The 26838-nt window shown below is 39.8% G+C and overlaps 1 protein-coding gene across 7 annotated transcripts; it reads right to left on the reverse strand.

Moving 5' to 3' along the window:
• Positions 1-264: 264 nt before the first annotated feature.
• Positions 265-26549, reverse strand: ZFP30 (ZFP30 zinc finger protein). Of its 7 annotated transcripts, none has more exons than XM_054462508.2 (6): positions 26380-26549; positions 24974-25141; positions 18092-18176; positions 14888-15014; positions 13534-13629; positions 265-6552 (listed from the first exon to the last, which is right to left on the reverse strand). In XM_054462508.2, the coding sequence occupies exons 3-6, from the start codon at positions 18098-18100 to the stop codon at positions 5228-5230; spliced, it is 1557 nt and encodes a 518-aa protein (XP_054318483.1). In that variant the 5' UTR covers positions 18101-18176; positions 24974-25141; positions 26380-26549; the 3' UTR covers positions 265-5227. The 7 variants fall into 7 exon arrangements, with proteins under 7 accessions (XP_054318483.1, XP_054318480.1, XP_054318481.1 ...); XM_054462505.2 differs by having other exon boundaries at positions 13534-13632; positions 26380-26540; XM_054462506.2 differs by lacking the exon at positions 26380-26549 and adding an exon at positions 25681-25725 and having other exon boundaries at positions 13534-13632.
• Between the last annotated feature and the right edge of the window lie 289 nt (positions 26550-26838).

A 26838-nucleotide genomic window follows, 5' to 3' on the forward strand; every position in this document is an offset into this window, starting at 1 on the left:
CACTCTACATTCTTAGTGAATGATATTTGAAGGACAGAGAGTGATGCCAAGAAATCTTCAACTTCATTCAGCATTCATTTTTGGTGGTAATGCTCGTATTCTGTTGTAAGTATTTTATACTGCTTATAGATCACAGCATGTACATTAGTTCATTGTTAAAATCCAACAAGATGTTCAGGGGAAAAGCAAAAGATGCGAGAATAAAATTAAAGTTAAAAACAATGTGGTATTAAATTTGAATTGGAAGTATCAATATGAACTCAGTTTTTGTTTTCGTAAGTTAAAAAACTTTTAATTGAACTATAATAAACATACAGAAAAGTATACAAATGTACAAGTCAATGAATTTTCACTAACTGAATACATCAGAGTAATCAGCACCCAATCAAGCAACAAAACATTTCTACAGAAACCTCCCATTGCTCTTTCCATCACTATCCCTCCTGCCATGTACCCCTAACCCCCTCACCTCCACCAGTATCCTGACTTTTTTTTTTTGAGACGGAGTCTCGCTCTGTCGCCCAGGCTGGAGTGCAGTGGTGCGATCTCGGCTCACTGCAAGCTCCGCCTCCCGGGTTCACGCCATTCTCCTGCCTCAGCCTCCCAAGTAGCTGGGACTACAGGCGCCCGCCACCGCGACCGGCTAATTTTGTTTTTGTATTTTTAGTAGAGACGGGGTTTCACCGTGTTAGCCCAGATGGTCTCCATCTCCTGACATCGTGATCGTGATCCGCCCGCCTCGGCCTCCCAAAGTGCTGGGATTACAGGCGCCCGCCACCACGCCTGGCTAATTTTTTGTATTTTTAGTATCTTTTTTTTTGAGATGGAGTCTTGCTCTGTAGACCAGGCTGGAGTGCAGTGGCGCAATCTCATTTCACTGCAAGCTCCACCTCCCAGGTTCACGCCATTCTCCTGCCTCAGCCTCCCCAGCAGCTGGGACTACAGGCGCCTGCCACCATGCCCGGCTAATTTTTTTGTATTTTTAGTAGAGATGGGTTTTCATCGATCTCCTAACCTCGTGATCCGCCTGCCTCGGCCCTCCAAAGTGCCGGGATTACAGGCTGAGCCACCGCGCCCGGCCGTATCTTGACTTCTAATTATATTAAAAAGTTCTCAATTTTTGTATTCCACATAATCATATAGTATGTCCTCTTTTATGTCTGGCTTCTTTTGCCCAGCATTATGCTTCTGAGATTTATCTGTATTGTTGTACATAGTCATAGGTTGTTCATTTTCATTGCAGTATAGTGTTGATTCAGAAATTTTATTTCTGCAGAAAAGCAACAGTTCAATATTCAGAAAGAATAGGTGACTTTAGAACATGATGCAACATCCAGGGAAACATACCTCACATCCACCTTCCAACACAACTAACCACCTGGCATGAGGTCTGAACTTTCTACCTTTGCCGTCACCTGTTTTGGTTACAGCAGTTATTTGTTAAAATGGGTTCATAGCCCAAACATACTCACAGGCATTCAGAGTGAAAGTTACATGGTAAAAGGTGCTTCAGATACATTAAGTTAAATAAAATCAAACTCTCATTACTTCATTATTTGGAGAAGCTTATAGTTTTATTTTCTTAAACAATTATTAATTTTAATATGCTCATTTAACCACAGAATGCTTTCTAAAAATACCATCAAGCACTAACGTTTCCTGGGAAATGGTTTCAAATGCTATCAAGTTTCATATTCCATTTGAGAAATGGAATACAATGATGTAATACACTGAACATCATGGCTTCCCAATTATAGCAGCAAATACAGTTCATAATGGATGACCACGGTGAAATCGCTGAAGTCCAACTGATGCAATCATTTATACGAACTCTGTCTTTATTAATTTTGAGAAGGTAATTTTAAGGTGTTGGGTTATACTTTTACATACATAAAATTCATTCCATTCTTAATACATAGAAAGCTAAAAAAAAAAAAAAAAAAGACTATAAGCATGAATTGAGATGATACTGGGCCAGAATCATATCTCTTTTACTATCATTATGATGTTCTGAAGGTAGAATGCCTAGAATCTAAATATATAATTAAAGCTGGATGGATCTGGTCCAAGATATTCCACATAAATGATTTTCTATTCTATACTTAAACTGTTGGATATAATTTGCCATAGAAATTAGAATTACCAGATTTCTCTTCATACGGAAAATGTCTAGATTTTGGTTTTGCCAGCCCTCCTCACCTAGTTCTTATAATCAGTTTTAGGTTAGTCTTGTAGAATAGTATGTTGGAAAAATTTAGCAATTACCAATTCTTCAAAGATTTTACTTGTAAAAAATTAGGTTCTTGGAGTCTCTCTGAGACTACTCTGGCTCAGGAGAGTAGGATTTTTTTTTTTTTAAGTCAGATTCTAAATGTATTCTTTTAGAAAGCGTATCTTCTAATCGTCTTAATTTTTCATTTGTTTGTTGGTCTACTCAGGTTTTCTTCAGCATGTGATCAATTTTAGTATATTTTTTCCACAAAATAATTCTGGATTTTCAATATTTTAAAATACATGTATAGTGTGTGTATAAATATAAATATATATACCTACACACTACACACACATATTACATATATATAGTATAGCAACTTATAACTTTAAAAATCCATAGCTGTCACTTTTATCATTCATATAGCTGTAGCTGTGTAATCTCTCATATTTCTGTGATCAAAACTGCAAAGGTCTTGACTATATTGGTATCCTTTAAAGAAACACACACAAAAATACCAAGTCTACTTTTTATTGTTTATACCAGTGCTGACAATAGAAATATGTGAGCTACATATATAAAATTTTCCTGTAACACATTTTTTAAAAACAAAAAATAGTGTTATTCATTTTAATGTATTTTATTTGAACCAATATATCTAAAATATTATTTCAATATGTACTCAATATGAAAAATTGAGATACTTAACGTTTTTAAAACAACTAAGTCTTCAGAATCTTGTGTTTTACAAAAAAACACCATTTGAATTTGGACTAGCCACATTTCAGTGCTCAATAACTCAATTTCAAGTGCTCAACAGGTTGCTAGTGACTACCATATATTAGTACAGGTCTAATCCATTATTTCCCACATTTAGCAGTAGTAATTGCTTTCTTTTACTCATTCTTTAAACATATGAAGTGAGAGCCGGGCGTGGTGGCTCACGCCTGTAATCCCAGCAGCTTGGGAGGCCGAGGCAGGTGGATCACCTGAGGTCAGGAGTTGAGATCAGCTTGGCCAACATGGTGAAACCCCATCTCTACTAAAAATACAAAAATCAACCTGGTGTAGTGGCGGGCGCCTGTAATCCCAGCTACTCGGAAGGCTGAGGGAGGAGAATGGCTTGAACCCGGGAAGCAGAGCTTGCAGTGAGCCGAGATTCTGCCACTGCACGCCAGCCTGGGTGAAAGAGCGAGACTCCGTCTCAAAAAAAAAAAAAAAAAAAAAAAAAAAAAAAGAGGTGCATACCATGGGTACTATAATACAGAGATAGAGAGGTCAACTAAATAAAATGTGGACCTACATTTTAACTTCCTGAATACATTATCGTCATTGTAATTAATATTCCAATCTCAATGTGTAGAGCTTTGGCAACGTCCACAAGTTTTAATATGTAGAATTTTTTTTTTCTTTGAGATAGAGTTTTGCTCTTGTTGCCCAGGCTGGAGTGCAATGGCATGATCTCGGCTCACTGCAACCTCTGCCTCCTGGGTTCAAGTGATTCTCCTGTCTCAGCCACCCGAGTAGCTGGGATTACAGGTGCATGCCACCACACCCGGCTAATTTTTGTATTTTTAGTGGAGATGAGGTTTCACCATGATGGTCAGGCTGGTCTCGAACTCCTGACCTCATGATCTGCCCACCGGCCTCCCAAAGTGCTGGGATTACAGGCATGAGCCACCGCGCCCAGCCAGAAATTTTTTTTTAAATAATTCATTTTAAACTGGTTATAATTTCATGGATAATTTGATCTTTAAAAGAACATCATGGAAAATTTTAAATACACAAAAGTAGAATAGCAAAAACAAAACAAATAAAAACCATGTATCCAAGACTCAGGTTACCATCATTTTGCCAAACCTGTTATTCATCCCCATTTTTCTTTTGCATGAACAAAAGGACATTCCAGATATATCATCTCCTGTGTATAAACTTCAGAAATTATCTCTAACAAATATACTTTTACATAACCACAATGGTATTATCACACACAACAAAGTTTCTTAATATTATCTACTACTGTCAATATTCCATTCTCCCAATTATTGTAACTATGTCTTCTTTTACATGTTTGTTCAACTCATGATCTAAGTAAAAACCACTCTTTCATTGCATTTGATTGATGTCTCAAGTCTGTCAATACCTAAGCGTTCCACCTTATTTCTTAAAATGCCATTTTATTGGTTCGGAAACCAGGTGATTCCTCTTGCAGAATTACCCTTATTTTAGATTTAATTGCTCCTTTTTGTTTCATGTAATTTACTCTTCCATTCCTTGAATTTTCTCTAAACTGGGAGTTGGCTCTTGAGGCTTAAATTCAGGTTCAATATTTTTGGCAAGATGTGTATACCTTACTATATCACATTAGGAGGCACGTAATTTTTACTCTCTTGCTTTTTGTGAAGTTGAGATGATAAGTGGGTTCAGATGTTGTCAGTCTCATCTATTCACTGTAAAGTTCACAACCTTCACTGAATGGTCTCAACTTCTACAGAGAATCATGCCTAGATCCATTATTTCATTATGTGTTACACAATAGCTTTCTAATATAATTTTCTATTATTCTTTCTGCATTCATTAGCCTGGAATTTTCTAATAAAGAAGAACTTTACCTCATTAACTTGCCTTGAAATACAGTTCCTACAGGAAATGCAGACTAAATGACTTTCCTTTCATTTACACATTTTCAGAATGAGGTGGTTCCCTGGCAACCTCTGTGTGTATACTACACAGATGGAAGAATATGGAGATAGTAATAGGTAAGATCAAAAGCTTTTCCACATTCAGTCCTGTAATAAAGTTCCTTTCTAGGATGAATTTCCTAAAGTTTAACATGGTTTCAAAGGTGATGAAAGGCTTCTATATGTTAATTAACATATTCTTTCCTTTAAATAAAACTTCTATGCTTAGTTGTGAGCATGAAGCAAAAGGGATTCCCACGTTCAAAAACCTTTCCTCTAGAATGTACTTCCTATGCTCAACATAAAATTCGCAATGGAAGAGTTCTAACTATTATTAAGTTACATTATGAATTCGCTGATGGTAAGTAAGATGTGAATGTTGTCTAAATGCCTTTTTACATTCCTTACATTTGTATGGTTTCTCACCAGAATGAATTCTCTGATGTTGAATCAGTGATGAATGAAGTCTAAAGGCCTTTCCACATTCCTTACAGTCATAGGGCTTTTCACCAGTATGAATACTTTGATGTTGAGTAAGTTGTGAAAGCAGTCTAAAAGTCTTCTCACATTCCTTACACTTATAGGGTTTCTCACCAAAATGAATACTCTGATGTTGAGTAAGCTGTGAGAACAGTCTAAATGCCTTCCCACATTCCTTACATTCATAAGGTTTCTCTCCAATGTGAATACCCTGATGTGAAATAAGTTCTGAGTAACGACGAAAGAACTTCTGACATTCCTTACATTCGTACGGCTTTTCACCAGTATGGATTCTCTGATGGAGAGTCAGATGATAGCCACGACTGAAAGTCTTACCACATTCCTTACAATCATAAGGCTTCTCACCAGTGTGAATTCTCTGATGGAGAGTAAGTTGCTGCCGCACTCTAAAGGCCTTTCCACACTCCTTACATTCATAGGGTTTTTCTCCAGTATGAAGTTTGTGATGTAGTCGAAGGCCTGTACTACACAGAAAGGCCTGACCACATTCCTTACACTCATAGCACTTCTCAGCAATGTTAAGTCTCTGATGTCGAGTAAGGTGTGCATACTGCCTAAAGGCCTTCCCACATTCCTTACATTCATAGGGTTTCTCACCTGTGTGAATCCTTTGATGGAGATTAAGTTGTCCTCTAACTCTAAAAGCTTTCCCACATTCTTTACATTCATATGGCTTCTCACCAATATGAATTCTCTGATGTACTCGAAGGTCTAAGCCACATGTGAAGATCTTTCCACATTTTTTACATTCATAGAGTTTGTCAGAAGTATGAATTCTCTGATGTCGACTGAGGTGGGCACACTGTCTAAAGGCTTTTCCACATTCTTTACATTCATAGGGTTTCTCACCAGTATGAATTCTTTGATGGAAAGTAAGTTGTTGTCGTACTCTAAAAGCCTTCCCACATTCCCCACATTCGTAGGGTTTCTCTCTGTTACGACTTTTCTGATACAGAGGAAGAGATGTGAGTTTTCTGTAAGTAGGCGTTTTTTCAGAGTTGGTTTTTGTCACTTGTCTGAAACACACCTCATGAGGACTTTCTTGTCCTTCAAGTCCACAGCTTTTAATTCTTTCCATTACCTTCCACTGAGATAAGTTCATTTCATAAATATCCTTTCCTTGAAATAACTTTTTAGTGTCATATCTGGATTCCAAATCTGAAAGAAAACACAACCAAAACATATTTTCCTGTTCTACACAAAATAAACAAACGAAAACTTTATAATAGAAATCAGTGACACACACACACAAAAAAAGAAAGCCCAATTGAAGTAAATGGGCTCAAAATCTCTAAAACAGGTAATTTAAAAGAAGCTAAAAGGAAATAAGAAAATGATGAGTTAAGACCAGATTATTTGGGTGCAGATCAAAGTTTGAGACTCCCCACTTAAATTTTTCAATTTCTCTTTTCAATTAGAATACAGAGCAAATGCTTTATCAGGAGTAACATGCACTCTGTTAAACACAAGGTATCAACTCAAGCCACTGATCCCTTTGCTGTCCATGTCCCTATGACACTTGCCTCCTTTCTGCTCCTCGAATGTGTCGCAATCTTTCTTTTTTTTTTTTTTGAGACGGAGTCTCCGTCACCCAGGTTGTAGTGCAGTGGCTCGATCTCAGCTCACTGTAACCTCTGCCTCCCAGGTTCAAGCAATTCTCCTGCCTCAGCCTCCCTAGTAGCTGGAACTACAGGAGTGCACCACCATGCTTGGCTAACTTTTGTATTTTTAGTAGAGATGGGGTTTCACCATGTTGGCCAGGCTGGTCTCGAACTCCTGACCTCAAGTGACCCGCCCACCTCGGCCTCCCAAAGTGCTGGGATTACAGGCGTGAGCCACCACATCCGACCCAATCTTTCCACTTTTTGGAGCTTTTCACTGGCTATTAAATCTCCCAGGAATCCTGACTTGGGTTTGCATGGTTGGGTTTCTTTCATCCATCAGGTTTCATTTTAAAAATCAGAAAAACAATCCCTGCTGACTTCATGTAATATATATCCTTTGTTTTCTATCCCAGTCACTTCTTTCTTCTTTTCTTTCTTTCTTTTTTTTCTAAGACAGAGTTTCGCTCTTGTTGCCCAGGCTGGAGTGGAATGGCGCAATCTCGGCTCACTGCAACCTCTGCCTTCTGGGTTCAAGTGATTCTCCTGCCTCAGCCTTCCAAGTAGGTAGGATTACAGGCATGTGCCACCACTGTATTTTTAGTAGAGATGGGGTTTCACCATCTTGGCCAAGCTGGTCTTGAACTCCTGACCTCGTGATCCACCTGCCTCAGCCTCCCAAAGTGCTGGAATTACAGTCATCAGCCACCGCGCCCCGCCTACTTCTTTCCTTTTTTTTTTGAGACAGAGTCTCACTGTGTTGCCCAAGCTAAGGTGCAGTGGCATGATCTCGGTTCACTGCAATCTCTACCCCAGGGTTCAAGCAATTCTCGTGTCTCAGCCTCTCAAGTAACTGGGATTACAAGCACCTGCCACCATACCTGGCTAATTTTTGTATTTTTTAGTAGAGACAGAGTTTCACAATGTTGGCCAGGCTGATCTCGAACTCCTGTCCTCAAGTGATCTGCCCGCCTCAGCCTCCCAAAGTGCTGGGATTATAGGTGTGAGCCACCATGCCTGGCTACTTATTTCTTGCTTAACACTTTTCTCAACTGTGTTGTTATTCATTAATTTCTCCACTTATTATTCTCTTTATTTTCTTACCTTAAACTTCCCCAAGGGCAGAAACAATTTTTCACTCACCAGTGTATAGCAAATCCACAGTACATATTAACTGTGAATTAAATTCTCATAATTAGTCAACAATTATGGCATATGGTATCCTGCCTCCAATCTTAAACCTTACTACACTGATTAAACATTCTTTTTATCACTTCCTACAGAGATGGGAAACAAGTACATCTAAGCTATCTCAGTAAAATATATAAATGGAAAATAGTGATTTCTTTACACTTGATCATCCTTCCAATTGCCTCTTCATGTACACTTGCAGATACCTCCACTGCAGTTCAATTCCTACTTTGCATAATCGTAAGTGAACTTTGCCCCCTTTCACGACCAAGGTAATAAGAGGGTCTAAATATTTATCTTTACTTGAGTTTACATAACTTGCACATCTATGTTACAGGTTCCCCATATCTTCCTGAAAGTCCCCATAATGCCATTTGTGTACTTCCTAGAGAATATTTCAGTGATTTTCCAGGTGTAATAACAGGTTTATACTATGGTAAAAGGCTAGTAAAATTCTGAGCAAAGAGATGTTTTTTGTAAATGCGCCTTTCCTCAAAATCTTTGCAACAGGAATTCAATACTCTTCAAAAAGGAAAAGGTATTTTAAATAATGTTGCTTTAGGGTTAGGGTTAGCGTTAGGATTAAAGCAACGTTATTTGTAATATACCCAAACTGGAAAGAATCCAAGTGTTCATCAATGGAAGAACAGCTAATAAATGATGGCATATTAATACATCACAATACTATACAGCAACGAGAATTAACAAACTACAACTACATGCAGCAAGGGTTAATCTCAAAAACATAATGGTATAAACAAATGGTATAAACAAAACTAGACATAGAACAATATATACTGTACAATTCCATTTTTATAAAGTTTAAAAATGATAATTAATAATCTATGGTGGTGTCAGGACAGTGGTTAGTCTTGGTGGGGAGGAATGACTGAAAGAAGTCAAGAGGGGCTTCTGGTATCTAGTAAAGCTCTATTTCTGAATCTGTGTACTAATTAATTAGATAGGTGTGGCCACTGTGACAATTCACTAATTATCTGTATATTTTTGTATGTATTTATATTTCAATAAGTTTACTTTTAAAAAGTATACACTAAAAAGATACTAAAAGGCAACAATAATTTAAATGCTGTGGGTAAAATGTGACCAGGGACAGGTAAATGAATGGAACAGAAAATACTGCTATATAATCGTGTTTCTCTCACTCTCTCTGTCTCTCTCTTTCTCTGTCTCCCCACCCAAAAAAAAGCAATACAAAACTATGGCAATTGTCTAGAATTTTGGGGATAAAGTCCATTTATGGCCTCAATAAGACAAATAAGATATAAGTGATATTAACAAAAGCATCATAATTAGCTAAATAATGGTAGTAAATAAAAGTAAGTAGTTATGAAGGTAATACAAAGGTTAAGAAACAAGATGCTCATTTCAAAGGATTTACCTGCAAATTAAAAATAAAACCAGTAATCTAAAAGGAAAGCCAGTCAAAAATCAAATTAAAGGCTAAAGCATTCATAAGAAAGTAAGAAAGTGTTACTGTTCATAGCATTAAAGTCCACACAAACTGGGCACCATGGCTCGCACCTGTAATCCCCAACTACTTGGGGAGGCTGCGGTGGGAGGATCACTTGGGGTGGAAGGATTATTTGAGGCCAGGAAGTCAAGACCAGCCTGGCCAATGTAATCAGACCCCAATCTCAAAAAAATAAAATTTAAAAAAAGAAATTTAAGCCCATACAAATTGGCATAAGAAACAATAAACAATGGAAAAGGTAATGGAATAAAGGAAGTGAGAAGACAATGCAAAAGTAAATATAACATAAACAAATTAGGACAAAATGTCTGTATTCACTAATAATCAAATTAGAATAGGTTGTAAAATTTATCCTGTAAAATTTGAAGGTTTTCATTAAAAAAAAAAAAAAAAACATTGCCAGTGTTGATAAGGTGAACTTGAGATTATCATATATGGCTCCCTATTTAAGTGACAAGCCAGATCAAGATCTTGGTATTTTGAACATTCTCAGTTAGAAGGCTGTCTATAATATACACAGCTGAGCTGTATGCTACCAAATAGTCAGCCATGTTTGTTCCCAAATTTGCCTATTCCAGTTCTTACTGCTACAAGCAACTAAAATTATTAATGTTTAAAGACAATTATTTCTATGAAAACTAAGTTGGATGTTTTGGAAATATTGGCTATACATACACATTGCATTTTTGTCAATGTAGGCATGGATGAGAAAATAGTAAAAGACAGAAAACATAAAAATTCAAGAATTCTGCCCTCAGATTGCTTCACAAGTATCTTTACATTCCTGTTCTACTTCAAAGAAGTTGAAACGGGAAAGAATAGCCTATGTTTCATAAGTACTTTAATCAAGACAGAATGGGCTAGACCTACAGTGAAACAAAATGCTAGGCCAAACATCAAAAGATTGGGCTATGATAGACAATTTTAATGTTCTACCTCCTAAAACATGCATGTAAAATATTTATATATTTTAATTTTAATATTATTAATATTATTAATTATATAATACTATATAATTTATTAACAATTAATAAAATTAATAAGCCAAATACTAGTTTGGATTCTACTGAATCAAAGAGTTTATTCTAGTAAGCACTGCTAATATGAAAACAAAATATTAGTCCATCTTAGATCAAAATGAAAGAAGTATTTCCATTTGCAGGGCATTAGCTTTAATTTAAAATAAAATAGGGGCTGGGTGTGGTGGCTCACACCTGTAATACAAGCACTTTGGCAGGCCAAGGCAGACAGATTGCATGAACCCTGGAGTCTGAAACCAGTCTGGGCAACATGGAGAAACCTCAAAATAAAACAAAATAAAATAAAATAAAATAAAATAATAAAATAAAATAAAATAGGGAGCAAATTATCTTGTCATCCCCGGAGGTATGCTGTTTCCTGAGGTATAATGTCTCCCCCACCCCTTTTTTTTCTGGCTGATACAAGATTATACAGGATACAGAATATTTAGGACCAAGACAATTCTAATTATATTAATATCAGAGATCTGAAAATGTTAAAACCCCATGACCACAAAATTGTACTTCTGAAAATTAACACTGATCTAATACTGCATAATCCATACTGAATTCCAATGAAATACTGAATAATCCTCAGGTTCAGACGATAATCTTACTGCCATTTCACCAAGGAACCAGAAACAACTGAAAGAAAAATATGTATTCTCCTCTTCACCACATTCTCCAATCAATCTATGTCTGAATTCTTACCATATGTGTGGTTTTCCTTCATCAATTGGTTCCACTCCTTCCCATCTACTGAAGGTCGCTGCCCTACAAAACTACCCTCTCTCTCTACTTCATCAATGTTCCTCTCTTTGAAATCATCCTCGTAGCCTATAAACACGTTCTAATGTTTCACATCGTAAAATATATTCCTTGTACTCTATGTATCTGCTTCCCTTCTATGGCAAAATTCATCCAAAGAATAGTTTAGCCTTATTTTCATCATTGCCTCACCACCATTTTCTTTTTATCTCTCAATAACTCTAAAACAAACAAACAAATGAAAAACCTTTATAACAGAGCATTTCTAACATATCAAAAAGTAGACAGAACAGCATAATAAATCTCCATGTATCCAGCACCAACCATTAACCCCATGCCCAATCTTGGCCTATGCACCTCCCAATCTACTTCCTTCATATTATTTGAAGCAAATCTTGGCTATTATGTCGTTTCATGTGTACAAAGTTTGCATCTCAAAAAGCACTTTTACAAATAACCACAATACCATTATCCAAACCCAAAAAATGAATTATTAAATACCATCAAGTCAGTGTCCACACTTCCATCTGATAAAATTTTAAACAACCTAAAAAGAATAACTCATCCAAAGTTCACAGAATACAACTGTTGACGTGTCTTTTACATCTCTTTTAATCTATAGGTTTTCCTATCATTTTTTTATTTCCCTTGTAATTTATTTGTTGAAGAACCTGTTTTTGGTCCTGTAGTCCCATATTCTAAATTTGGCTCACTACATTCCCAAGGTGTAGAACATAGTCCTCTATCTTCTTCCCATAAGTTGGCAATTGGTTTTAGAAGCTTGATAAGACTCAGGACCTTTTGTCGGCAAAGTTACCTCATAGGTGGTATCGTGCTCTTTCATTAGGAGAAACAACGTCTGATTGTCTCTATTTCTTTGATGCTATCAGCACTGATGTTCAATATCTAAATCCAGTAGTCTTTATGGGTTCCACAATGGTAATATTCTATCATTTCTTCTTCATTTATTCACTGAATTATTAAGAGAAACATACCTCCATCTACTACCTATTCATATAATTCTTATAAGGCAAGATAAATGCTTCTTTTCCTTTTAATTCATGCTTTTTAAATGTTAGTTTTCTAGTAACTTCCAATGATGAATAATTTGCTGTTAGTATCAAGAATTTATAAAATTAAGTGTATTTTATGCATTGCAATACATTGCAGTCATTATATGATATGACGTTCAAATAGTCCCATCTTTGGCCAACTGGAGCCTCTTCAAATTGGCTCCTCTTCCCTGACCACCCCATCTAAAATTACTCCATTCACTCATTATAATTCTCCATATCCTTACCTTACTCACTTTTTTCATAATACCTAATTACTTCAGGATATTTTAGTAATCCATTTACTGATTTATTTACTTGTTTACTGTGTGACTCCCCACAATTTAAACTCCATGAACAGGGGCAATGAAAAAATGCATACATAAAAGTCAAAATATAAAAGATGAGCTAGAAAGGGATTAGATTCAAAATACACGTAAAATGGAATCACTAGGGAAGAAAGCTTTCCCTTATTGAAATAGGGGAAAGAAAAGGGAGGGAAACAAGACAGAAAAGAAACGAGTGAGGCCGGGCGCAGTGGCTCATGCCTGTAATCCCAGCACTTTGGGAGGCCGAGGCGGGTGGATCACGAGGTCAGGAGATCGAGGCCATCCTGGCTAACATGGTGAAACCCCGTCTCTACTAAAAATACAAAAAAATTAGCCGGGTATGGTGGCAGGCGCCTGTGGTCCCACCTACTGGGGAGGATGAGGCAGGAGAATGGCGTGAACCCGGGAGGCGGAGCTTGCAGTTAGCAGAGATCATGCCACTGCACTCTAGCCTGGGCAACAGAGCGAGACTCCGTCTCAAAAAAAAAAAAAGAAAAAGAAAAAGAAACGAGTGATAAGTGGAAGTATGGATGAAATGTCTTTGGTGGCTCATGCTGAGAAGATCTAAATTTTCTTCCCAAGCTTCAGGTCTCTTCTTCACAATTGACATCTAAGGGGTGTGTCTCCTCCTCAACCAGCAGGTCTGGCCATGCCATAATGGCTGACCTCTGCCTGATCAGCACTTACCTAGAGTCCATCTTCTTTTCTCATCCCTCACAACCATCCAGGGCTCTTTCCCTTGTTCCAATAGGGTGATCACATCTGGCTTAGAAATGGAACATCCTGCTTAAAAATAAATAATAGAATATAATGAAGAATTTATTCAAGGCTTCCAAACAAAGATGACTATCAGGATTGAAAAACATTCATAGCATAGAGTTACTTTAGGATCACAAGGGAAAACAAGAACAGAGAAGTAGGGACCTGGTTTTATTTTAATTTAAACTTACACAGGCTCTGTCTCTTGAGAGAAAAGAATAGTTGAAAGCACTGGTTTCAAATCCTGCCTCTCTTTCCCATGTCAGTAGAGCAACTAATTCAATCTCTCTGCACCTCAGTTTTCTCAGATGTGAAAAAGGGATAACAGCAACGTGTATACATAGCATTGTTGTGAGATTTGATTTAATGTGTTTAGATGAGTACCTGGTACATGTTAACCATCATATATGTTCATGAGGTACTACATTTGCTATTTTTTGATATTATTTTTTTAAAAGAAAAATAAGTTTCTTGCCAGGATATGCATACAATATTAAATGCAAATTCATGTATTTTAAACTTAATCACAAAGCAGTTAAAATATGTCTGTTGTAGGAAACTGAATACTGTCCACTTAAGTTTTAACAAACTGTCGATTCAACCCAGCATCACATACACTGTAAAAGCTCTTTTAATAGCTATGTAGAGCCAGACACCTCTGTCTTCCTATTCTCACTGTAAATGAGTTACAAATAACATGGACCATCCATAGCAGTATGAAATCAGATTGTTTTGACAACGGTTTTGCCATGAGTGTCTAAGAATTTATATCCAGCTGTCATTAAAGACCGGTAATAACAGAAAAGTCAAAGAAAAATGTAACGGTCACTGAATTATATGGAAAGATGAAGGTGCTTAATAGTGGTACTTACTGTCAAAGCACAAAGCAGACATTTAGCTAGTTTTTAGAAAGACAGCCCAGACACAGTGGCTCACGCCTGTAATCCCAGCACTTTGGGAGGTTGAGGTGGGCAGATCATGAGGTCAAGAGATCAAGACCATCCCGGCCAACCCGGTGAAACCGTCTCTACTTAAAATACAAAAACTAGCTGGGTGTGGTGGCGTGCGCCTGTAGTCCCAGCTACTTGGGAGGCTGAGGCAGTAGAATTGCTTGGACCCAGGAGGTAGTGGTTGCAGTAAGCCAAGATTGCGCCACTGCACTCCAGCCTGGTGACTCAGCGAGACTTCGTCTTTGGGGGAAAAAAAAAAAAAAAAGAAAGACAGCCCAGAAATTCAGTCCTGTGAATTTCTAAATTATCTGACACAGATATGCTATGCTTACCCAGTGACACCAAGTTGCTATAGTTCTCTAATATCACATCTCTGTACAGATTCCTCTGATATGAGTTCAGGCATTCCCACTCTTCCTGAGAAAAGTCTACAGCCACATCTCTGAACATCACCAAATCCTGAAATGATAAACGCATGTATTATTTATAAGATAAATGAAAATATTTTGAAGATGGAAGAAGGTGGCTGGGTGTAGTGGCTCAATGCTTATAATTCTAGCTTTGGGAGCCTGAAGCAGGAGGATTGCTTGAGGCCAGGAGTTCGAGACCAGCCTAGACAAAATACCAAGAACTTGTCTCTTAAAAAAAAAAGGCTGGGCGCAGTGGCTTACACCTGTAATCCAGCACTTTGGGAGGCCGAGGCAGGCGGATCACGAGGTCAGGAGATCAAGACCATCCTAGCCAACATAGTGAAACCCCGTCTCTACTAAAAATATAAAAAATTAGCCACGCATGGTGGCGGGTGCCTGTAGTCCCAGCTACTAGGGAGATTGAGGCAGGAGAATGGTGTGAACCTGGGAGACGGAGCTTGCAGTGAGCCGAGATCATGCCACTGCACTCCAGCCTGGGCGACAGAGCAACAGAACGAGACTCCGTCTCAAAAAAAAAGGAAAAAAACTGGAAGAAGGGTTTTGATTGATGATATATGTTCACTTCATATATCAAATGAATAGACTGGGGCTGGAAGCCTGTGATGTGGGAAGGTGGCAATAAAGATGTGAGTGTGACTAAAGCAGAATATATGTTCTTGAAGATTTCTATAAACAAAAGACCAGGGTTTGGCAACATTTTCTGTAAAGGGCCAATATTTTAGGCTTTGTATACCACATATGGTCTCTGTTCCACATTCTTCTTCTTTTTTTGTAACAATTATTTCAAAATGTAATTAGCTTGCAGGCTGTTCCAAACAAGCTACAGCTTGTGGGCCAGATTTGTAGTGTATCTAGCTTGCCCACCACTGCTATGGCCAAAACTTCCTATGTACTATGGAATAGGAGATAATTTTATTTATTTCCAGACATATTCAGGTAATTATCAGAATTTCTCAATGAACTGAAATAGGTTCATTGGAACAGTACTTGCAAAGGACCTAAAAAATTCTCAATAAATGGGATTTACTCTATCTTCTTTTCCTTTAAAGATTTAAAAAAAATAATAATAATTGATGGTATTCGCCCCAAAAAATGAACTGTAAAATGTCTATTTTTAAAAAGTATACTTTGCATAAAACTTAAAAATTTCTTCTAGATATAACTTTATCATAATGTATCATTAGCATTTTTATTATAACAGATCCTTTATTTAATATTTACAGTTTACTGCATGATACAGTAGTTCTCCCTTACTCATGGTTTGCTTTCTTCAATTTCAGTTACCCACAGTCAACCATGGTCCAAAAATATAAAATGGAAAAATTCCAGAAATAAACAATTCATAAGTTTTCAACTCCATGCCATTCTGAGTAGCATGATGAAATTTCACACTAATCACTCCGCCCCACCTGGGATGTGATATGCTTTGTCCAGCATATCAACATTGTATATACTACCTGATTACCGATCAAAACAACATCATATATATAGGATTCCATACTATCTGAGGTTTTGAGGCATCCACTGGGGGTCTTGGAATGTATCCCCCTTGGGTAAGGAGGGACTGCTGTACTCCATCTGATGGATGGATATGTTACACTTAATAGTGATTATATTTAGATATAGCTATACTTTTAAATATATTATATTTAGAATTTACACTACAAAAAATCTCTAAAGCTGCTTCAATGCCCAATATTCTAGTTAAGCAATATGTGGATATTGAGCACTTGAACTGGGACTAGTCCAAATTCACATGTGCTGTAAATGTAAAATATATACCAGATACCAGATAGTGAAGACTTTAGAAACAAAAAAACAAGGTAAAACATATTGATGATTTATATATATTCTTTATTTTATCTTGGTTTTGAGGCAGGGTCTCTCTCTTTCACCTAGGTTGGAATGGTGTGGCACAATCACAGCCCATTTATTGATTACAGCTCACTGCAGCCTCGAACCCCTGGGTTCAAGCAATTCTCCCACCTCAGTTTCCCAAATTGCTGAGACAACAGGCATATGCCACCACATCTGGCTAGTTTTGTTTTGTTTTGTTTTGCTTTGTTTTGTTAAGAGATGGGATCTCATTAAGTTGCTCAGGGTTGTCTCGAACTCCTGTGCTCAAGTAGTCCTCCTGCCTCAGCCTTCCGATTCCAAAGTACTGAGATTACAGGCATGAGCTACCACTGTCAGGGCCTGACCACGAGTTTTATATTGATTGCACTGTGAAATAATACTTTGGCCATATTGGGTTAAATAAAAGACATTAAAATTAACTACATGTGTTTCTTTTTACTTTTTTTAATGTGACTACTAAAGTATTTAAAATATTTGGTCTTGCATACTAGTCTATACTTTTAAAATTTGACTACTAGAAAATTTTCAATTATATTTGTGGCTTGAATTACAGTTATTTTGGACAGTGCTATTTTAATCCTGAGAATTTCAGATAAAATGCCCACTTCTAGGAACTTCATTTCTGCCCCATCTCTGCTCTAGACAGATAAGGAGCACACAGGAGATGCTGAATGATTTGGTCAATGCACACATGGATACTGATAAAATTTGGCTGTGTCCCCACCCAAATCTCATCTTGAATTGTAGCTCCCATAATTCCCATGTGTTGTGGGAGGGACCCGGTGGGAGATAATTGAATCATGGGGGCAGTTGCCCCTATACTGTTTCCATGGCAGTGAGTAAGTCTCACGGGATCTAATGATTTCATAAAGGGTTTCCCCTTTCTCTTGGCATTCATTCACTCTTTGCCTGCCACCATGTAAGACGTGCCTTTCACCTTCCACCATGATTGTGAGGCCTCCCCAGCTATGTGGAACTGTGAGTCCATTAAATCTCTTTTTCCTTATAAATTACCCAGTTTCAGGAATGTCTTTATCAGCAGCGTGAAAAGGGACTAATACAGATACAGATGGAGAAGACAGGGGCACTTAGGAATCTGGCTGGCTCCATCCCTTGCTGGAATGGGGAAGACTGGGGAGCAGCTGTTGAATGGGGCTCTGTTAGAAAGTTGCAGAATAACAAATGAGAATGTTCACATAACCTGAAAAAAATGACAGAATTCCAGAGTAGAAAGAAATTCCAACTTACACGAGCCATGATTTTAGAATTGCTAGACTGGTCAATTTTCCTCAAGGTTCATGTACTTCAGAAGCAGGGTCCACAGACACCAGAGCTGCAGAAAGAACGTGTAAAATCATGAGAAGAGAATTGCCTCAGAGTTTCCAAATTTTAAAAATCGATACTACTTCTCCATTCCTATATGCAACTCCCACCCCCAACACACAGACAAGTTTTGATAGGTAAGAGGTAGTTTAGACAAAAATGTCCTCCCCAAAACCACACTGAAATCAGCTCAGCTGCACAAGGAATTGAAGAGCAGAGACTCTGCGGCATCAAAGCATATGTCTACACACTTCAGCAGGAGGGCCGCCAGTTGGTCCCCAGCTCTGACCCCAGGGCAGGCTGGTTTGGACCAAAGAATGGGTTGTGCAGACCTGTCCTGAACAGATCCTCCTCCCTCCATCCCCACCTTCCCAGCTGAAAAGGGGCTACACCATCTAAACCAAAACTTCCTTCTTGGCCTTAGGAATCTGGCTGGCCTTCCCAAACATGAAGACAGAAAATAGCATAGACAAGAATTTCCCAAACTTTGCTCAAATTGGAATCACCTGGATATCTTTAAAATATACTGTTGCCTGGCTCCCACCCTTAAACACACTGATTTAATTAGTGTGACGTGGGATTTAGGATTTTTTTTTTTTAACTACCTCCTCCTCCCATGGATGTTTATAATGGGCAGCAAAGTTTGGTAGTCAAACTTTAGTATGCATCAGAATCACCCAGAGGGCTTGTTAAAACACAACTTGCTAGGTCTCACTCCTAGAGTTTGGCATTCAGTAGGTCTGAGATTGGACTTGAGAATTTGCATTTCTAAAAAGTTTCCAGGTGATGTTGATGCTGCTGGTCCAGATGCCACACTTTGAGAACCACAGGTATAAAACACCTGTAGAAAGGCTATATAGCAGCCTTTATTATGGCAAAACTGCAGGTGCACATTGGGATCCCTTCCCCAACGCTTAACTCAGAGCTCTCTGCTCCTTATTTTCCTATTCAGGATCATCAATATTGCCTGCATGATCTCAATTACCAAGCAATCTTTCTTGGTACTCAGACTTAAAGAAGTAAATGTATGAAACCTGAGCATGGATAATGTTCTAGAAGGTAGAAATAGGCTGGGTGCAGTGGCTCATGCCTGTAGTCCCAGCACTTTGGGAGGCCCAGATGGGAGGATTGCTTGATGCCAGGAATTGAAAACCAGCCTGAACAAAAAAAAAAATTTTTTTAATTAGCTGGGTGTGTTGGCACCTGCCTGTATCCCTAGTTACTTGGGAGGCTGAGGCAGGAGAATTGCTTGAGCCCAGGAGTTCAGGGCTGCAGTGAGCTATGATCTTTCCACTGCACTCCAGCCTGGGTGACAAAGTAAGACCCTGTCTCTTAAAAAAAAAAAAAAAAAAAGAACAAAATAGGAAACAGAAATAACCTATCAGCTTATCAGTCAAAATCTACTCGTAACTAGAGAGCATATTGAAGGAATTGGATTGGCAGATTTCAAAAAGCTATGACACCTCATAGTTACTAAGCTGTTGGGGAAATGGATACTCAATGATATGATGTACAAAGGATGAAATAATATGTGGATAGAAAGTGTTCAAAATGGGACCAAAAAAGCTGGAAAGAACCTAAATGTCCTTCGGCAATGTCAAATAAATTATCATGCATTCACACAATGGAAAATTAAACAGCCAAGTGCAATGGCTCACACCTGTAATCCCAGCACTTTGGGAGGCCAAGGCAGGTGACCACTTAATAAGTCCAGGAGTTCAAGACCAGCCTGGCCAACATGGCGAAACTCCATCTCTACAAAAAATTAGCTGGGCATGGTGGTGCACACATGTGGGCCCAGCTCCCTGGGAGGTCAAGGTGGGAGGATCGCCTGAGCCCAGGAGGTCGAGGCTGCAGTGAGCCCTGTTCATGCCACTGAACTCCAGCCTGGGCAACAGAGCGATACCCTGTCTTAAAAAAAAAAAGAAAAGAAAAGAAAAATAAACACCCATTAAAAATGAAGATAAAATTCATATTTGATGTCATGGGAAGACAGCCACTATATATTGTTGGGGGAAGAAGACAGGTTAGAAAATACGATTGCAATGTAATTGTATTTCGGCAGGTAAACTACATACACATGCATACATGTATATGCATGTGTATAAAATGATCTGTGAATTGGAATAAAATTTTATTGTTACCTCTACTTGATGTATCCCAGTCTTAGGTGATCTTTATTTGTTCTTCCCTGGAGTCTTTACATCTTTTTTTTTTTTTTTGGGCAGGATTTTGCTCTGTCACTCAGGCTAAAGTGCAATCTCGGATCTCAGCTCACTGTAACCTCCACTTCCAGGGCTCAAGCGATCCTCCTACCTCAGCCTCCTGAGTAGCTGGGACTAAAGGCACATGCCACCACCCTGGCTAATTTTTGTATTTTTTACAGCGATGCAGTCTATGTTGCCTAGCCTGCTCTCAAACTCCTGGACTCAAGTGATCCACCTGCCTCCACCTCCCAAAGTTCTGGGATTACAGGCTTGAGCCACTGCACCTGGCCTGAATTTTTTAATTAAAAATGTATATCACTTATATCTGAACAAAAATTCAAAACAGCTATGCAAGGAATATCACAAAAAGCTCCAACAGTTCCATCCCTGCTACTCTGCCCCTATCTTCCAAATCTAGAGGCAATAATTTTTACCTCTATTAGCCATTCCTTTTGGTGTTTAAAAAACATGCTAATATTTCTACTTCTGAATTTTTAGTTGTAATCGTTATATATTCACTTACTACTATGAGAGGCATAGTTTTAGCTATCTTTTACCTACTCAGCTCCCACCCACATATGCATAGTTGCAGTCCCTTTATCCTTTCAATATGATTTTCTTCTTTTTTTTTTTTTTTTTTTTTTGAGACAGTTTCACTCTGTCACCCAGGCTGGAGTGCAGTGGCACAATCTCAGCTCACTGCAACCTCCACCTCCTGGGTTCAACCGATTCTCTGCCTGTCCCAGCCTCCCGAGTAGCTGGGATCACAGGCGCACACCACCACGCCCAGCTAATTTTTGTGTTTTTTTGTGGAGATGGGGTTTTGTCACGTTGGCCAGACTGGTCTTGAACTCCTGGGCTCATGTGATCCACCAGCCTCGGCCTCCCAAGGTGTTGGGATTATAGGCGTGAGCCACTGCACCCAGCCTCAATATGGTTTTATTCTATTTCAGAGTAAATCAGTTTTTAAATTCAGTTTACATTATTGTGACTAAACACTGTTACCAACTGAACTATGTAATATACTCAGGTTATTTTTTCTTTTTTGCATATGACTTTTTCTTCTGAGATTAAAATGATCTTGTTTTTTGTTAGTTTTCTAAGAAATTATCATTAATTCATTTCCCTGAATCATGTAATTGAAGGATGAAGCTCCTGGTACAAAATAGCACAGCTGGCCAGGCATGGTGGCTCACGCCTGTAATCCCAGCATTTTGGGAGGCCAAGGCGGGCAGATCACGAGGTCAGGAAATCAAGACCGTCCTGGCTAAAATGGTGAAACCCCATCTCCATTAAAAACACAAAAAACTAGCCGAGCATGGTGGCACGTGCCTGTAGTCCCAGCTACTTGGGAGGCTGAGGCAGAAGAATTGCTTGAACCCGGGAGGCGGAGGTTGTAGTGAGCCGAGATTGCGCCACTACACTCCAGCCTGGGCGACTGAGCAAGACTCCATCTCAAAAAAAATAAAAAATAAAATAGCACAGCTGTCTATTTTATATTCTAAGAATGAAAATCAATCCTTCAGAAATACAAATACTTCAAATACCTGTATCCCACCTGGCAAAAGTCAATTCCTAAATGTGCCTATGTCTAAAATTCACATGACTCTGAGGTGAAAAGTTGATCAAGTCATAGGAGCCAGAAATCCTCCTGAAGGAATTACTTGGGCAGTTTGGAATATTCCTGTCCAATAAGTGATTTCTTAAATAATTTACAAAACATCCATAAAATGGAATACTAAGGTAATCACTAAATGCTAAATTTTAGAAAACAGTTAAGGAAAGGAAAATATTCAAGATACACTGAAAGAAAAAAAAACAGTTTACAAAACAATACATGATTAGATTTTTTAGACCACTAAAGGGAAACAGACTTGAACAGATGAAAAAAAAAACTCTTAAAATTTCAATTCTGAGATTTTAAAATTAATTTTAAAATCAGATTTAAATCTCGACTTAACTGAAATTTCCATAATCTGAAGAACTGTAAATATTTGGAAGGTCTGTCAAACCAGAAGTGGATCACTGGAATGTCACTTTTCTCCATACATCCATGGAGTCATATAATCCACAAGAGCACTGAATTCCTCTTTTAAACTAAGAACTAGAGGTCTTAGTTTCTTTTAAATTTGCAATTAGTATTAGCCTATTCTTCAGAGATAAAACCACCAGCCAGGTACAGTGGCTCACACCTGTAATCCCAGCACTTTGGGAGGCTGAGACGGGTGGATTGTCTGAGGTCAGGAGTTCGAGACCAGCTTGGTCAACATAGTGAAACTCTGTCCCTACTAAAAGTACAAAAAACTAGCTGTGCATGATGGCAGGTGCCTGTAATCCCAGCTACTTGGGAGGCTGAGGCAGGAGAATCGCTTGAACCTGGGAGGCGGAGGTTGCAGTGGGCCAAGATCGCGCCATTGCACTCCAGCCTGGGCAACAAGAGCGAAACTCCACCTCAAAAAAAAAAAATTAAATAAATAAATAAAACCACACACAAAACCACACAGACTTGTAGAAATATTTTGGGAAAATATGCTCTAAAACATTAATAATTATTATTTCTGGACATTGGGACCATTGATCATTTTAATTTTCTTTATAGGTTCCGTAGTTACTAATATTTCACAAGCTTGTATTAATTCTATCATCAGAAATATTTTAAAAAGCTATTCCAAAAAATTTTAAATGACTGGGAAGATAGGCTACCTTACAGTCATTAAGAAAATTGTTGGCCGGGCGCGGTGGCTCAAGCCTGTAATCCCAACACTTTGGGAGACCGAGGCGGGTGGATCACTTGAGGTCAGGAGTTCAAGACCAGCCTGACCAACATGGTGAAATCCCGTCTCTACTAAATACAAAAAATTAGCCTGGCATGGTGGCGGGCACCTGTAATCCCAGCTACTTGGGAGGCTGAGGCAGGAGAATCGCTTGAACCCGGGAGGTGGAGGTTGCAGTGAACAGAGATTTCAGCATTGCACTCCAACCTGGGCAACAAAAGCGAAAACTCCGTCTCAAAAAAAAAAAAAGAAAAAAGAAAATTGTGATTAAACAGGCCCTGCATAAATGGTGACAACAGGGAAATCAGTGTGACTGAAAAAATAATTTCTACCAGTTCCTGAGTATTGTATCTCATCAAGACCCTGAAATAGTTCTGTGAAGGATTACAATCCTGGTTTATGTCATTTCCAAAGTGTTTTAGAGCCAGTAAGAACTGCAGACAAAAACAAATGCTCATTTCATGGCAGCTACTTAATAACTTGCATTTACCCCTCCTCAGCTCCAATAAATAACTAATCATTAAATGCCTAGCAATTTAATAAACATTACATTGTTGCAAAATAACTTAAAAACTTTTATTGTAGTATACAAGATTCATATGTAACAATTTCTTGACGATTCTTATTTACAACAATACTTCTCAATATTACGTTATGCTTTTTTCTTATCACTAAATATAAACAAAATTCTTATTATTGCATAACATTCCATCACATGGATGGAGTGTGATTTAACCATTTCCATATTGCTAGATATTAACTTTATAAAAGAACATCCCTAAAGTCATTACCAGTTATTTCATTTCTAGACAGTGAGAATCAATGTTGTTGGAGCTTATACAACTCTGATAATACCACGAAATGATAGACTTCCTCGCTCCCCTGAAAAAATTAACCATTTACAAATACATACAACAATTCTGTATATAATCTTAAAATATCTTTGTTGCCCTGAAAGCTCATAAACAGAGTCCAAGGACTTATGTTACCAATCCCTGTTCTGGTCCACTGGAGGGTCTGGCTCATTTTCCTGCTTGCAAGCATCCATCATAATTACCTTCACATTTGCATTGCTCTTGGGAATACACAAAGCTGATAGGGAATGACTGAGCATCATCATTTTAATACCAGTAGCTAGTATGAATTAAGGACTCACTATGTGCCAGGCACTCTCCTAAGAGCTTCACAAATATTAATTCATGTAATCTTCAAAACAACACCGCAAAGTATACACTATTACAATTCTGAGGAAATTGAAGCACAGATTGCTTAAACTCGTTCAGATTTAAGTGGCAGTCAGGATTCAACTCCACTTAATCTAGGCTCGAAATTCTTAACCACTACACTACACCTCTTTCAGTCGATCCAAGATATACCCAAAATAAACTCATGCTGCCAAACCTCAAACCACATCTGACTGGTACCAAAAACTTCCACTCATGAATTTCCTGGAAAAAAAGAAATCTCCACTCCTACCCCAGAACCATTAAACATATCTAAACCCTAAAAAACTTAACAAATAAAAACGAAGTATGAACATTAATCTCCAGCAAGGGTATTTCCATATCATCAAAATCCTTAGAAAAACAGCGCTCACAGAGTAACTGAATATGCAGCCTACAGTTAACTAACCACGTGTCTAACTATAGAACAGCATGAAGTGGGCACTAAAAAAGGGAAATCTATTAATTAGGTCCCCTGCCGTTAACTAGGTAGGGAAATCCTAAGACCCAAATCAATGAATAAATAGATCATTCCTAAGCAGGATTTTAAACGGAAGGAACTCGAATGCATTTCACAGAAACAAAGCAGCAGCGCGAACTCACACAGAACTGGCTTTTAGAAGAGCAGCAGCGATTCGTTTCTCCTTCTCAGGCGCCTTCTCTGGAAACTGGCAGGGCTGGGGAAGCAGGCAGAGTTCAGGACACCCCAGGCTTTTCTTGACTCGATTGGAACCCACCCTCCACGCTTCCCTGGCTCCAGCTAACCGCCACCTGCATGCACAAATGGAAACGACAGGGCAGAGGGTCAGCAGTCACCCGAGTCTGGGTTCGCAGCTCCGGGTACGCTGTAGTTCCGCACCCGGTTGCCCACACCCGGGACCACCCACTGTGTCTTTTCGGAACTGTCCAGCGTGTCCTCCCAGACCCCAGACACCCGCCCCAAACCTAGGTCCCAGCGTTTTGCAGGGGACCTTCATCCTGGGGCGTTCACCTGACTTCCCTCTTGGGCCTTTTCGTTACGGCCGAGCCTAAGCGGCTGAAGCGCGGACGAGGATGCGCGGGGCCTCGGTCTCCAATTGCACCATAGGCCGCACCCACGAACCGGGCCCGGCACAGTTACTGCCGCCCGGGCCTCCAGGCCTCAGGGCTGCAGCAGCTCAGTCCCGGGAAAAAACGCACAGCGGCCTGAGGCGCCACAGGAACCTTTTCTCCACCTTCGGCCCGGCCTGCAAAACCTGGCCCACCCCGCGCTCTTTTCCCTCAGAAAAGCACCGGCCACAGCGGCGCCCGGCTCCCAGCTCCAGCCTCACCCGACTCGGAGGATCGTCCAGCCCCGGAGTCAGCGGCGCCAAAATACTGGAGAGCGCCTGTCTCGGTCGCGAATGCGCAAGCGCGCGGGGGTCGGAGGCAAGTCCCGCGGCTGCTCCGGGCCGGGAGGGGCGCGTGGGGCCGGGTCTCGGCGGGGATAGTCGGGCCAGGGAGACCGACCCAGAGGGGCCGCAGTGTCCCTTGCCTCAGGCCTTTACCTCTAATGGCGGCCCCGTGACTGACCAGTGCCATTAAAGATAATCCGGGCCTGCTCCCCTGTGGACACTGCGGTCCAAAATTTAAAAAAACAATATTCCGCCTTTTTATTTTTCATTTGGTTCTCGGCTTGGCGACAGGCGGAGGCTGCGAGCCCCGCCCCGCCCCCAGCGACGCCTCATCGGATCCTTCGGAAATCGGCTTCTGCCTGGAGTGCGCAAGCGCGCGGGGGGCGAACGCGCGGGTCCTTCAGGGAGCAAGGGAGACGTGTGGGGCCGCACCTGCCGAGGGGTCGGGAGGTTTGGAGGTGGGTGGAGGTTGGCTACAGGATCCCGAAGGGGATAGAGTGTTCAAATCTAGGCCTGTAACCGTGACCCTGGTGGTGAGTTGGATGGAGGAAACCCCAGTGTCGCGAGCCTGGACTAAGGCGCGGCGCGTGCTGCTTGTGGTGTTTGCTGCGTGACGGCCGCCTTGCCCCCGCGTACCTGGACCGAGTGCCTGGCCGCAGGCGGAGTAGTGTTTTCGTGCACGGGGCTGCTGCGTGCGCGTGTGCCGTTCTCTAGCGGGGGATTAGGATGGTGCCGCAGAGAAGGCTGCGCGGTGGTGCCTGACTCTGCCGCTGGCTGTAGGGGGTCTCGGGGTCTGCGGTTTGTGTCTGCGTTTGTGACGTACCTGAGATCGGATCTGTGACTGTGGCTCTGCCTCGTCCAGTGTTATTTCCAGAATCCTTTTGATAGGGCAGCGCTTCTGGTTCTGGTTTTCCATGGAGACGGTTTGTGGGTCTCTATGAAACTGAGTGTTGGGATTTTGATTATTTACATCTGGCCCTTGTGTGCCCTCAGGACCGTGGTGTTAGGCAAGTAAAATAATTGCAGAAAAAAAAATTGGAAAGGAATAAGGTTGCTATTACTTCCAAATGATGGAATTGTAGGACTGTGTCAGAA

This window comes from Pongo pygmaeus, chromosome 20, assembly GCF_028885625.2.
Source record: "Pongo pygmaeus isolate AG05252 chromosome 20, NHGRI_mPonPyg2-v2.0_pri, whole genome shotgun sequence".
Taxonomy (NCBI): domain Eukaryota; kingdom Metazoa; phylum Chordata; class Mammalia; order Primates; family Hominidae; genus Pongo; species Pongo pygmaeus.

Coding starts and splice junctions, on each gene's coding strand:
- ZFP30 (XM_054462503.2), bottom strand. CDS start 15,032: ATGCGTTTATCATTTCAGGATTTGGTGATGTTCAGAGATGTGGCTGTA. Junction 13,633..14,887: donor TAGCAACTTGGTGTCACTGG/GTAAGCATAGCA, acceptor TTTATTTTTAAG/CAGGATGTTCCATTTCTAAG. Junction 6,553..13,533: donor GAAAAGAAGATGGACTCTAG/GTAAGTGCTGAT, acceptor GTTTTCTTTCAG/ATTTGGAATCCAGATATGAC.